Source organism: Artemia sp. Qi Xiang Cuo, chromosome 3 (genome assembly GCF_049724085.1).
Source record: "Artemia sp. Qi Xiang Cuo chromosome 3, ASM4972408v1, whole genome shotgun sequence".
Taxonomy (NCBI): Eukaryota; Metazoa; Arthropoda; class Branchiopoda; order Anostraca; family Artemiidae; genus Artemia; species Artemia sp. Qi Xiang Cuo.
In genome coordinates this window covers 94,332,046-94,347,421 of record NC_142796.1, presented here as the reverse complement: position 1 = coordinate 94,347,421, position 15,376 = coordinate 94,332,046, and the positions used below count along the sequence as shown (strand labels likewise).

The 15,376-nt window shown below is 35.7% G+C and overlaps 1 protein-coding gene across 1 annotated transcript in view; it reads left to right on the top strand.

The window, feature by feature from the left end:
- Positions 1 to 15,376, top strand: part of LOC148954772 (uncharacterized) — a 242,402-nt gene that overhangs the window by 53,618 nt on the left and 173,408 nt on the right. Inside the window, exon 5 of the mRNA XM_089087238.1 lies at positions 862 to 1,025. Within this exon, the coding sequence (XP_088943364.1) occupies positions 862 to 1,025 (164 nt within the window). The remainder of the gene's footprint in view (positions 1 to 861; positions 1,026 to 15,376) is intronic.

Here is a 15,376-nt window from a genome sequence, read left to right as displayed (position 1 = left end):
AAATTTCGAGGGTTGATGTCGGCAATTTTTTTGCTGTGCCCTTCTGGGAGGGGGGGGGGCACTTGCTCACTTCTGGATTGATAAAAGATATTTGGCACATTTTCTCTTCAGGTTACAAGATTTTTGGCCAATGTAGGTGTCATGGTTTGAAAGAGAGGGGGAAATAAACTATTTGCAATTAATAAATCAACCAAATTTTAGGCCATGTAGGTGTCATGGTTTAAAAAATTTGGGGGGGGGATATACAATTCGCTATTATTAAATCAACAATTAAGAGTTTTTTGTTTTCAATTATTATTTATATTGATTACTGTTTTAAGAATCGACAAAACTCAGATAATCTTTGAGTGTCCCATGGCTGCTTGTTACTTTGCGTGTTTTGCTATACTCTTTTTTTATTAATTTTTAATTTCTTCGTTATTTTGCTTTTCTTTATGTTGGTCTCGTTTTTTTTTGTGTATTGCAAGTTTTATTATTAATATCGTTAACGCCACCTAAAAGTTTCTTATATTATATACCCCATATTATATACCGTCCAAAAGTATATCGAAGATCAAGACAATATTTAAGGTTGTTGGTTTTTTAGGGAGACAGCCAATTCTTTCTTGAGCAGAGACCATTTATTTGGCCATCCAAAGGTAAAAATGCGTTTATGCATGAGGTCAATTTCTGAGTTAGATATACTACTGAATTCAGCTCAAAGAGGTCTTTCGAATGGTTTATGCAAGAATGCCCTAATACAATCCTCTGATAATTGAAGCTTTGTCTTCGGAAAGATGTGTAATTTTGTAATACTTATTTTGGACCAATATCAGTTTTGATCTTCGAATCAATCTTTGATATCGGTTTATATTTTCTTAGGCACTCCGGTTCGAATAACAACACCTGGTGGCACTATTGTACGTCCTGGCACGCCGCAAGCACTTCAGGCTAAGCAAATAAAAATGCAGAACACTGGTCCACAAATTCAAGCGTCACCAACTGGTGGGCATATCATTCGTATGGTTGAAACTCGTCAGCCTACGGTAAGTCCTCATAACTGCATTTTCGACAAACCGATACTTAAAGGTCATGAGTCTTAATTTTGTAGCTGTAAATATCAGGGGTTCTAAAAAGGCTAAACCTAGGTTAAAAGAGCTTAAGGTTTTTAACATGGCGTGAGACTCCGCCCTAACCTTGGAAAGAGTTCTTGGTAATTTTATGTAGAATTACCTATCAGTTATACAATATTTACAAGCCAACCAGTTCAATGATTAGTTTAGCCTAATTGGATAAAACTGTGTCTCAAACTGTAAGATAGTCATGAGAAAATTGGTGCAGTGCTCACGCTTTAACGATGGTGTATTTGAATCAGAAATAATGGATAAGATAGTCACTTATAAAGAAAATAACGAAACAGTGGATTATGATTAAAAACAATAAGAAAAGAAAAAATAAAAGCAAATGAACTAAATATGCAACGCTACAATTTTAATTGTAAAAACATTGGGCTGACAGAAAAAGAAGTAATGGACCAAGTAAACAGAAACAAAGGACAAAAGGCTCTGAGACTTTAAGCTTTGTGACCTTTTTTAGGTTCAGACAATGAAATAATGATGCTTCAATGCTAGAATAATTGTTAATGAGATTTATAATACGGCTCGGTTTCGATGGGTACGTGAGACTTAGTGTATTTGAATTGGGGCTATAAAAGAGGCAAGTGCATTTTGCACAGCAGATATTAGTCCTTATCCTCTTGGATTAATTTTAAGACATTCCTCTCCATTTTTTTTAATTCTTTATTTTTATGCCCTGTTTTCTAAAGAAAATTAGAAAAAAGACACTGTATTTTGTATAGAAATATTTCTATACAGGTGACCTGGCAATAAAAATTAGCAATTAAAATAAAATAAATTAGTAACTATAGAATAGAATAAGGCTTTATTTTTAATACTTTTCTCAAGAGATAAATTGCCAAATATAAGTTTGTGTAAAAAAAAAATTAAGTAAGCAGCAACGATCATAAGCACATCAATGAGATTAGGATCAGGGACACCAACATATTAAGAAATATAAACAGACAAAATATAGACAAATAAAATAAAAAATTAGGAAAAATATTAAAGTAGCTAAAATAATGTCATATCAAACAGGTCATACATCAAAGCTAAAAATTTAGGGTCATAAAACGGCATATAATATAATAAGTCATAAAAAAATAAGATGGGTTTCAAAAGAGTATAAAAAGAATTCGTTAAGAGGTATTGGAGATGTTGAGGATTTGAGTGAAGATTGGTATAATGCTGTCTAAATAACTTTTTGTTTTAGTCTTTACAGGTTTTAGAATGAGGATGGGATTTTTGCCTGTCTTTGGAGAGTCTTCCGTTCAGGATTATGGGGAGGCAGAAAAAGGAGGCAACATCTTTAGTTCAGATGTTGGTTCTCGCATTACTACCAAAACGGAGGTACAGATCATGTCATCTGTTTTGCGGGTTTTTGATCTTAAACTTTTGTAAGAAGTAGGAGTAAGGCAACTTACCTTCTCGTGCGATTATTTTTAAAGCCCTTTTCTGGACGGATTCTAACCTTTTGGTTTGATTTTTATTTAGTGAGGTGCCATAGAGGGCAAGCATATTCAAGAGTTTGGCGAATAAAGGATATGTAAAATTTCAAAATATGAGAAGCAGGGCATTGATATTTTGCCAATTCCTTAAGGAAAGCTTTGGAAATATTGGCTTGTTTGGTTATAGTCTAAATATGGGCTTCTCATTTAAGATCAGAAGTTATAGTTACTCTTAGAAGTTTTATTTTTTGTGTCATAATTTCCCTTGGAAGAATAGACGTAAATGAGGGAGTTGTGCTTAGAAAATTGATTGTTAGTATTGTAGATTTCAATGGGTTTACATGTATGTTATTTTTGAAGGCTTTTGTTGAAACATCTTCAAGTTTTCAAGTGGACTACTTTTTATATTTTTCTTGGCGACATCTAGTAGAGACAAATCATCCACAAAATATCCATCGTAAGGGGATATCTTCTGACAAATTATTTACCATAGCGCTGAATAAGATGGGTCCAGTTATACTACTTTGGGGTATTCCTTTATAGACTGGTAGAGGTTCAGAATAAGTATTCATGTATTTGACCACTTGAGATCGTTGGCTTAAGAATGATGAGATAATTTTAACCAGAGAGGGGTCGATTTGGAATTCATGGATAGTTTATCAACTAAAACATTATGGTCAACATCAAAAGCCTTTTATAGGTCAACTGAGATGATATTAGCCCAGGTATTTGGTATTATTAGGTTTTTCAGAGTTGTGTCTTGCATATATACTAGATAGTGGGACGTTGACATCTGTCGGACGTTTCCAAATTGACGAATTTCAATACATTCAGCAATTGAGACCTTGACCCAGTCAGATAAAAATGATCCATACAGCCTTGAAAAAAGTGGTGTTAATGTTATTGGTCTAACTTTGTCAAAATCGACCATGGCACCTTTTTTAGGAACTGGAGTTAAATAGCCTTGTTCCCAAAAAGCGGGGAATCCGTCTGTTTTTGTGATCTTGTTAAAAATATCTACCAGTAGCTCTGAGATTTTATCGGAGAAAGCTTTTACGAGTACAATCGGAATATCTAGGGGGCAGATACTGGTTCTTTCTAATTTTTTGATTTTATTCGTAATCTCAGAATTTGTGACCATTGGTAAATTATCTTCAGAGGTTTGGGAGGAAACTCTTTCTAGATTCAGGGGTAGGTAACGTTAGGAAATCAAACTAAGGTGACGGTTTAGGTCGTTCGCAGTTTTTATAGGAGGCTCATTTCAGTTAAAGTTTAGTTGTTTAGGTTCTTTCCCACAAATAAGTTTTATTTCCTCACACCATTTTTTTCGATTAGTAATGATCCAAACAAATGATTTATTTCGTTTTTATAGAAATTTTATACAGCCTTACAAAGTTGCTTCTTAAAATTTTTCCTTAATTTGTTTGCCTCTAGAATTTTTCCTTCTTTAAGGCGTTTATTTTCTTAAGGTTTTGATTGAAGAACAATTTGTCAGTGGAACACTTTTTTGTCTTTTTTTCTGGGAATGATCCAATGTAGTGTTTAGTTAGAAGTTTATGGAGCCCTAATACTTTGTCATTAACATCTTCTGCATTTATAATTTCACTCCAAAATCCCCTTGTTATCCAATTTCCGAATTCCAATAAGCCTTTATCTGTTACTGGTCTGGAGCAAATTTCGGTAACCTTATGATTGTGTTTGGCCTCAAAATCTGGGATAACATTTCAGGAAATGTTTCAAATTCTCTGTGGTGTGAATTACTTGGGGTAACACATTCTAGCAATGAAATGGCAAGTTTTCACTGTTCAAATTAAAAAAAAGTTTTTAATTTAGATTTATAACCTTGTTTTTTTAGAAAAAAGGTTGAAAATATCCTAGGGGATGATTGGGGGGGGGAAGGGGGTGCCCCTTTAATAGTGAGGGGCATCCGTGTAATGCCATTGTGGCGTGAATTGCTTGGAGTAACATATTCTACATGTTAAAAGTTAAGGTGGAGATGTTAAATGAATTTTTGGGGCGACTGAAGTCTAACATACAGTTAAAGAAATGAGGCATTTTTATTAGAAGCCCTTCAGAAAGACCTCAGTAGGGAGGGGGTCAACATATCTGAGGGGCATCACTGCTGCCATCTATAATCGAGTCTAGCGTTACAAGATCACGTGTCTCTTTCTAGGCCAATCGCGGGACTTAGAATACTGAGGGGAAAATGTACATGCGCACTGAATACTAACGGGACAATGTAATCGATCCAGGGACTGAAAAATGACGTCACTTGATTTCTAGGAAGTATGCGGGACTCTAAAGAGAAAGAAATTCCATTTTTAAATATGGTTTCTCTGGTCTTTAGGCTTAGCGATGAATTCCGGAATTATTATTTCGAAGCCTTAATAGTGTAACTATGAACACCTTAGATAATTTTCAGAAATTCAAACGAGACTCAAGACAGATTGAATATATTTAACGTGGGAATTGTTTCCTGGGAATTTTAAATGTGACAGGGCAGGGATGCCAAAACAAAGGAACATTCAGAAATTACGTTTAGGGGATTATTTGGGTAAAACAAATTAATCGACATTTTGGAGGATGATTTGGGGTGAAACTCTATGGTTGCTATAATAGACATGTACACAATATGGGATGTATACATTATAAAATATTGTTTTTAGCAATGGAGTATGCTAAAAAGTTGAAAGTAATAGAGCCATTGATGTCAAGATGACCTTGTGAGTTGACCTAGCGTTACTTCCCAATTGTGTTCGGTATAATACACAAATACCAATCGAGCAGTGTTGTCATTATAAAATATATTCTAACATTCTAGTATACTAAAAAGTTGATACTAATAGAGATGTTGATGGCCAGAAAAGAATTTTAATGAGGAAATTCAGAAAAATCCTTAGAAATCCTTTGAAATCAAGTAGTGAGGTGATGATAGGTTTGAAGCATCAAGGATCATAACCTTCAATGACCCTAAGCACCAAGGACCTCAACCTCCAAAGGCCCCCTATACCCAACCTCCAAGGGGCCCCCTCCCCCAAACTTATTGGCCCCCCACACCCATTTTTTTAATACTTTTTTGGCGCGCTTAAGACACAGATTGGCCCCACTCCCCCCTACATTTTGGCCGCCACCCCCTTTTTTAATACTTTTTTTTCCGCGCTTGAGACACAGAAGGGCCCTCCTCCCCCCAACTCCCCCCTTTTTTTTAAAATTTTTTTTGCGCGCTTGAGACACAGAAGGACCCCTGCCTCCCTCCAACTTTTTGGGCCTCTCCCCACATTTTTTTTAATACTTTTTCTATTGATTTTTTTAAAATTTTTTAACATGCTATTTTTTTCAACTTTTTTTTACATCTCGTAGAATGACAGGAAACATACTTAAAAAATACACAAATCACTTCTATTTGGAGTAAGCAAACGCCCACCCAGAAACACAGGTAAAAAGAGTGAGAGAGACAAAAATACATAAAAATAAGCAGATTCAGACACAGAAACAAATAAAGACATGCAGTGGAATAAGCAAACACCAGCCCAGACACACAGGTAAAAAGAGTGAGAGCTGCAAAAACACATGCAAATAGGTAGATTCAGACACACAAACCCAGAAAGACATCGTGTATCACGATAAGTGAACCTAAATGAACCTAACTTGGGCTCGGTGTTTCCATGTTCCCAGTGCCTTTCTTTGTATGGGGGTGTGTCTGTATCTATGTATTTGTATGTGTTTCTCACTCTATTTGCTTATATGTCTGGGCGGGTGATTGCATGTCACAGTGCCTTTCGGTTTGTATGTCTGAATTCATGTTTTTGTATGTGCCTTTCGGTTTGCTTATTCCAATGCATGTCTTTCTCGGTTTGTGTGTCTGAATCTACGTATTTATATGTGTTTTTGTCTCTTTCACTCTTTTTGCCTGTGTGTCTGGGCAGGTGTTTACTTATTCCAATGTATGTCTTTCTCGGTTTGTGTGTCTGAATCTACGTATTTGTATGTGTTTTTTACTCTCTTACTCTTTTTACCTATATGTTTGGCTGGGTGTTTTCTTATTCCAATGAATGCCAGTCACGGAATGTGAGTTTGAATCTAAGTATTTCTATGAGTTTTTGTTTTTCTTACTCTTTTTACCGGTATCTATGGTCAGGTGATCGCTCATTAAAATGCAAGTCGTTCCTTGTTTGTGTGTCTGAATCTAAATATTTTTTTGCGTTTTTGTCTCTCTCACTCTTTTCATCTGTTTGTCTGAGCGGGTGTGCGCTTAATCCAATGCATTTCTGTCTCAGTTTTTGTGTCTGAATCTATGTATTTTTGTGTTTTTTTTGTCTCGGTCACTCTTTTTGCCTGTATGTATGGGCGGATGGTTGCCTATTCCAATCCATGTCTTTCTCGGTGTGTTTGTCTGAATATACGATTTTTTATGTGATTTTGTAGCACTCACTCATTTTTACTGTGTGTCAGGATGGATGTTAGCTTATTCCACTGAATGAATCTCAGTCTTTGTTTGTATGATTCTACGGTTCTGTGAGTGTTTGTGTCTCTCTACTACCTTTTGCGTCTTCTGCTGTGTTTGCGTTTTCTGATTCCGCTGCAGGGCTTAAACGTTTCGTTCTTTTGACTCTACGTATTTAGATGTGTTTTGTCTTTATGGCACTATTTGTCTTAGTGTCTGTGCGAGTGTTTGATTATTCAAATGCATGTCTTTCTCGGTTTGTGTGTCAGAATCTAAATTTTTGTATATGTTGTTGTCTATCTTACTATATTTGAGTGTATGTTTGGGCGGTTGTCTGCTTATTCAATGCATATCTTTCTTGGTTGGTGTGACTGAATCTATGTATTTGTATGTGTTTTGTCTCTCTCACTCATACTGTCTGTTTGTCTGGGGGGGCGTTTGCTTTTTACCTTGCATGTCTATCTCTGTTTGTATGTCTGAAACTACGTATTTTTGTGTGTTTTCTTCTATATCACTCTATTTCTATGTGTGTCTGGGTGAGTGTTTTCTTTTTCCAATGAATGTATGTCTCTTTTTGTGCGTCTGAATATACATATTTGTATGTGATATTATATTTCTCACTCTTTTTTACTTTCGGTCTGGTCGGTTGATTACATATTCCAATGCATGTCTTTGTCTGTTTGTGTGTTTGAATTTATTTATTTGTATGTGTTTTTGTCTCTCTCACTCTGTTTTATTGTGTGTCTTGGTGGATGTTTGCTTATTCCAATGCCTGTCTTTCTCAGTTTGTGCGTCTGAATTTACATATTTGTATGTGTTTTTGTCTCTCTCACTCTTTTTGGCTGTGTGTCTGGGCGGGTATTTGCTTATTCCAATGCATGTCTTTCTTGGTTTGTGTGTCTGAATCTACGTATATGTATGTGTTTTTGTCTCTCTCACTCTTGTTTGCCTGTGTTTCTGGGCGGGTGTTTGCTTATTCCAATACATGTCTTTCTCAGTTTTTGTATCTGAATCTTCGCATTTGTATATGTTTTTGTCTCTATCGCTCCTTTTGATTGTGTGTCTGGGCGGGTGTTTACTTTTTCCATTGCGTGTCTTTCTCGGTTTGTGTGTCTGAATCTACGTATTTGCCTGTGTTTTGTCTCTCTCACTCTTTTTGACTGTTTGTTTGGGCGGATGTTTCCTTATTCCACTGCGTGTCTGTCTTGGTTTTTGTGTGTGAATTTAAATATTTGTATATGTTGTTGTCGCTCTCACTCTTTTTATCTGTAGGTCTGGGTCGGTATTTGCTTATTACAATTCATGTCTATCTCAGTTTCTGTGTCTGATTTTACGTATGTGTATGTGTTTTTGTCTCTTTCACTCTTTTTGTCTTTGTGTCTGATAGGGTGTTTGCTTATTCCAACGCATGTCTTTTTCTTTATGTTTGTCTGAATCTACGTATATTTAGTCTCTCTCACTCTTTTTGCCTGTGTGTCTGGGCGGTTGTTTGCTTATTCTAACTCAAGTCTTTGTCTGTCTTTTCATATTAATCCAAGTATTTGTATGTGTTCTTGTCTCTCTCACTCATTCTGCCTCTATATCTGGGTGGGTGTTTGCTTATTTAAATGCATGTCTATCTCAGGTTCTATGACTGAATATACATGTTTTTATATGTTTTTGTCTCTCTCACTCTTTTTGCCTGTGTATCTGGGCGGGTGTTTGCTTATTCCAATTGAATGTGAATTTTCTGTGTTTTAAGTATTTTTCATTTCATTCTTAAGAGATATAAAAAAAGTTGAAAAAATAGCATGTTAAAAATATAAAAAAATTCAATAAAAAAAGTATAAGAAAAAAAATGTGGGCAGGGGCCCAAAAAATTGGGGGAGGAGGGGCCTTCTTTGTTTAAAGCGCGCAAAAAAAGTATTAAAAAATGGTGGGGACAAAAAGTGGGGGGAGGTGGGGCCTTCCGTTTCTCAATCGTGCAAAAAAAAGTATTACAAAATGGGTGTGGGGGGGGCCAAAAAGTTGGGGGAGGGGGCCCTTCTGTGTCTCAAGCGCTCTAAAAGTATTAAAAAAATTGGGGTGGTGGGCCGAAAAGTTGGGGGGGGAGGGGGCCCCTTGGAGGTTGGTGATAGGGGGCCTTTGGATGTTGAGGTCCTTGTTGCTTAGGGTCATTGATGGTTGCGATCCTTGATGCTTCAAACCTATAATCACCTTACTACTTGATTTTTAAGGATTTCTAAGGATTGTTCTGAATTTCATCATTAAAATTCTTTTCTTGCCATCTACATCTCTATTAGTATCAACTTTTTAGTATACTAGAATGATAGAACATATTTTATAATGACAACACTTCTTGATTGGTATTTGTGCATTATTCCGAACAAAATTGGGAATTTAAGCTAGGTCAACTCACAAGTTCCTCTTGACACAAAAGGATCTATTATTTTCCATCTTTTAGCATTGATAAAAATAATGTTTTATATCTTTCGTATCCCACATGAGTATTAAAATAATCACAGAGTCTCACCTAAACTCATCCCTCAAAATGTTGATTAATTTGTTTCACCCAAATAATCCCTAAAATCCAAATTAATTTGGTTCTCCCAAATAACCCCTAAAATTAATTTCTGAAGGTCCCTTTGTTTCGGCATCCCTGTAGTGTTACATTTCAAATTCCCAGGAAACCATTCGTGCGTTACATATATTCAATATGTATTGTATCTCGTTTCATTTTCTGAAAATTATCCAATGTGTTCCTAGTTACACTATTAAAGCCTTAAAATAATAATTTCTGAATTCATGGCTAAGCCAAAAGATAAGAGAAGCCATATTTAAAAATGGAATTTCTATCTCTTTAGAGTCCCGCATAATTCCTAGAAATCAAGTGACGTCATTTTTAAGTCCCTGGATCAATAACATTGTCCCGTTAGTATTCAGTGCGCATGTACATTTTCCCCTCAGTATTCTGAGTCCCGTGATTGGCCTAAAAAGACACGTGATCTTGTACCTTTACACTCAATTATAGATGGCAGCAGTGGTGCCCCTCAGAAATGGTGACCCCCTCCCTACTTACCTCTTAATATGGCTTAAATATAGCTCTAAGATCAACACCACAGTCAAGAAATGATTTCTAGGGGGATGGGGCAGCCGCATATTGTCACGGTGGTGTGAAATATTCATAGGATTGACTCAAAGAAATGTGGTATTTTCATTAAAAGCTCTTAATATTGCTTAAATTTTGCTTTAAAATCAACCCCGCCCTCTGAAAATGAATGCTAGGGCTGGGGCAGCCGCATATTGTCACTTAGTATTGTCTCAAATATTTTTGGCATTTTCGTTAAAAGCTCTTAATATGGCTTAAATTTAGTTCTAAAATCGTTCCTACCCTCTGGAAATGATTGTTAGGGGGTAGGGCAGCTGCATATTATCACAGTGGTGTGAAATAATCATAGTCTTGGCTCAAAGAAATTTGTTATTATTATACAAATCTCTTAATATGGCTTAAATTTAGCTGTTATATCAACCCCATCCTCCTGAAATGTTTGCTAGGAGTGGAGTCCTAGGTTGCAATTCTATGGTCCCCATAGGAATCAGTGAACTGTATCGGTCTTAAGTGCTCTTTTCAGTGCTTATAATTAATAACGTATCGGTTATAGGGATCAGTGAACGCCCAATAGCCTTTTAGAAGGGTGTGGTTCTCATAAATGCTTTTGAAAAATATATTTTTTGGAAAGTTCATTAAATTAGGTATTTGTTTTTTGGCAGATACGGTCGTCATTGTAGTAGGCCCAGTAGCTTTTTAGACGGGTGTGATTCTGCACCCTCGTTTGTTTTTAACTATCGATGCTTTTAAAAGATGCTCTTTTAACACTGATTTTCTTTTAGGCATCAATGCTCTTAAGAATTCCATATATTCTTATGAACATTGGTTAAAATTTATCAAATAACAAAATGTCTAATAACGATATTAATATTATAGAAAATGGAGTGGTAAGTTTAATTTTTCTCTTTTTCTCTTTAAAGTATTTTGATAGTGTGTGAAGTTAGAAAGCAATTCTTACTACATAATATGCAGAATAATTGTACCTAACACATTGGGCATGCAAACGAAACAATTCTTACTACATAATATGCAGAATAAGTGTACCTAACACATTAGGCATGCAGATCCACTTTAATGTGTAAATATATAGCCCAAATTTGTTTCTAAAGTATTATATTTTTATCTTTCTTTGGTATGTTTCATTCGGATTGAGCGTCAGAGAAGCATTTTCCCTGTTGCTCTATTGTGTAATTTTTATGTTCTCTTTCATCAAAAAGTATATGAACCATATGGTTTTGTACGCAATAAGTTGTTAGAAACATGACTGTAAGCCAAGAGGGTTATCCAATTTCCACCCCCTTCCCCGAAATTTTTGTCTGACACGTACAGCAGTAGCTAAAATACGTGTAGTACATGCAAAACACATATTAGGAAAAAGTAAGCAGAACCTAAAATAAACAGCCTATTCAAACTTAAAAGGTACTTGTACGATAAACCCTTTACCATAAAAGCTGTTTAAAATTTATCAATTAACAAAAATGGCTAATAACGATATTTACATTATAGAAATTGGAGTGGTAAGTTTTATTTTTTTCTCTTTTCCTCTTTAGAGAATTTGGACAGTGTGAAGTTGGATAAAAATTTTTACTACATAATATGTAGAATAATTGTACCTAACACACTGGGCATGCGTTTGAAACAATTATTACTACATAATCCGCAAAATAATTGTACCTGACACATTAGGCATGCAGATCCACTATACTTAACCCCCCCCCCTCTAATGTGCAAATATATAGCCAAAATGGCTTTGTAACGCATTAAGTTGTTAGGAACATCACCGTAAACCAGGAGGGCTTTCCAATTTCCACCCCTTTCCCCGAAATTTTTTTCCGACTTTTACAGAAGCAGCTAAAATACGTGTCATACATGAAAAATACATGCTAAGAAAAACAGTAGAAATTAAAATAAACAGTCAAGTCAAACTTAAAAGGCACATGTATGATAAACCCCAAACCGCTCAAGCTGTTTAAAATTTATCAATTAACAAAAATGGCTTATACCCATATTAACATTACAGAAAATGGAGTGGTAAGTTTTATTTATTTTTTTCTCTTTTTCTCTTTAAAGGATTTGGACAGTGTGAAGTTAGATAACAATTCTTACTACATATTGTGCCTAAAAATTTTACCTACTACATTAGGCATGCAGACCCGCTGTACTTTACCCCTCCCCCCCCCCTCTTCAATGTGCAAATATATAGCCCAAATTCATTTCTAAAGTATTATATTTTTATCGTACATTGGGATTGAGTGTCAGAGAAACATTTTCCCTGTTGATCTATTGTGTAATTTTTTGTTCTCTTTCATCAAAAGTATATGAACCATATTACTTTGTGTGCAATAAGTTGTTAGGAACATAAACCATAAACCAGGAGCGTTATCCAATTTGAACTCCCTTCCCCGAAATCTTTGTCCGACTCGTACAGAATATAGATAAAATACGTGCAATATATGCAAAATACATGTTAAGAAAAAAACAGCGGAAATTAAAATAAACAGCCAGGTCAAAATTAAAAGGTACTTGTATGATAAACCCCCTACCACTCAAGTTGTTTAAAATTTATCAGTTTACAAAAATGGCTAATAAAGATATTAACATTACAGAAAATGAAGTGGTAAGTTATATTTTTTCTCTTTTTCTGTTTAAAGTATTTGGACAGTGTGTGAAGTTAGAAAACAATTCTTACTACATAAAATGCATAATAATTGTACCTAACACATTACACCTGTAGAAGAAGCAATTCTTACTACATAAAATGCATAATAATTGTAACTAACACATTATCCCTGCAGATTCACTATACAATACCCCCCCCCCCCTATTCCCCCAAGTCTACCCAACGGTCTTTTAAAGGCCACCAAATCTATAAATACTTCATAGCCCAGGTTTTATGACCCTTTTCAATAAGGTCTGTCCTTGATATAAACAAAGTGGATTCCTTAAAAATTATAAAATTTAGTAAAACAAACAAACATTTTACTGGTCACACAATTTGTACATGAAGTCTGCTTTTTTGTGGTTTTGTGCGATACTAAAGCTTTTAATCAAGTTTGATCTTCTTTCTGGGTAAATCTGTAAAATCTCAGATCAAATACTACCCCCAGGATTGGAATGACCCATTTTGTCGAAAGTGTTGATCTATGGAGTTCCAATTGTTGAACACAAGCACATATGCTAACATATTACATCTTAAGTGGAGAAGATACGAAATCAATATAGTAGTGGACTTGAACAATGAGCCTTTTCAATAAGGCCTCTTCTTGAAAATATACAAAATGGATTCCTTTAAAATTATGCTATTCAGTGTTTTATATATATATTTTTCTATTACAAAAGGTGTTGTCATACGCCTTGTTAATATCTTTGAATAAAAAGTTCTTAGTCTAACATCATTTCGTTTAAGAGCAGTACATTCTTCTTATTCTTGTGACGGCAAAGGTCAGGAAATATATCTTGGAGACTGCGAATTGTCGCAAAGAAAAAAAAAGTCTCAAAGTTAGAAAGAAACTTCTCTAATAAAACAAACATCAAAAAGTAAAAAAGAAAATCTCAAATAAAAAACGTCCCTAAGTTAAAAAAATTATTTCAAAGAAAAAAACGTCTCGAAGTAAAAAAAAATGCAAAAAAGTTAAAACGAAAACTTCACGAAGAAACAAAAACGTCTCGAAGTAAAAAACATCTCGAAGAAAAAAAGGATTTTTTTTCCTCCAAAATCCCCACAGACAAGTAAACATCCACTCATACACACAAGTGCAGAGTGAGAGAGGCAGAAAATATCTACAAACACGAAGAGTCAGACATATAATCATACAAAGACAAACATAGAGACAAGCAAAAAACCGCTCAGACATACAGGCATAGAAAGAGAGAGGCAAAAATATCTACAAATACATATTCGGACACAAAGACAGATAGAGTGACAAGCAAACATCCGCTCCGACAAAGAGAGAAAAACACAAAAAATACACAACTCAGACATACAAACAGACAAAGACAGACACTGGGACAAGCAAACACCCACCCAGATAAAGGGCACAGGGAGTGAGAGAGACTAAAACGCATATAGACACCGGGACAATATAATAACCACCCAGACACACAGGTTTAGAGAGTTAGAGAGACAAAAACACATACAAATAAACAATTCAGATATACAAACAGACAAAAACAGAAACTGGGACAAGTAAATATCCACCCAGACACACAGGAACAGAGATTGAGAGAACAAAAACGCATACAGGCACTGGGACAAGTAATCACCCGCCCAGACACACAGGTCTCTCTTAGAGAGTGAGAGAGACAAAACACATATAAATACACAATTTAGACATACAAATAGACAAAAAGAGACACTGGGACAAGCAAACATCTGCCATGAAACACAGGCCAAGAGAGTGAGAGAGACAAAAATGCATACACACATTTATATTCAGACATGCAAACCGACATAGACAGGCACTAGGACAAGCAAACACCTGCCAGACACGCAGGCAAAGAGAGTGAAAGAGACAAAAATATGTACAAACACATAGATTCAGACATTGAAAGAGACGAAGACAGACACTGGGACAAGCAAACATTCGCCCAGACACACATGCACAGAGAGTGAGACAGACAAAAAACATACAAACATAAAGATTCAGACATACAAACAGACAAAGACAGACACTGGGACAAGCAAACGCCCACACAGGCATAGAGAGTTAGTGAACAAAAACGCATACAAACACATAAATTCAGACATGCAAACTGACAAAGAAAGCCACTGGGAAAAACAAAGACTTGCCCACACACACAGGCAAAGAGAGTGAGAGAGACAAAAACACTTCCAAACACAAAGATTCAGACATACAAACAGACTAAGAAAGACACTGGGACAAGCAAACACCCACCCAGAAACAGCAGTACAGAGAGTGAGAGAGACAAACACATACAAATACATGGATTCAGACATAGAAACAGACAAAGGCAGGGACTGGGACAAGCAAAGACCCGCCCAGACACACACTCACAGAGAGTGTGAGAGACAAAAGCACATTCAAACACATTAATTTAGACATGACAACCGACAAAGACAGGCACAGGCACTGGAACAAGCAAACACCCGCTGAGACACACAGGCTTAAAAATTGAGAGAGACAAAAACACATACAAATACACAATTCAGACGTACAAACAGACAAAAACAGACTATGGTACAAGCAAACACTCGATCAGAAACACAGGCACAGAGAGTCAGAGAGACAAAAATGCATACAAACATATAAATTCAGACATGCAAACTGACTAAGACAGGCAC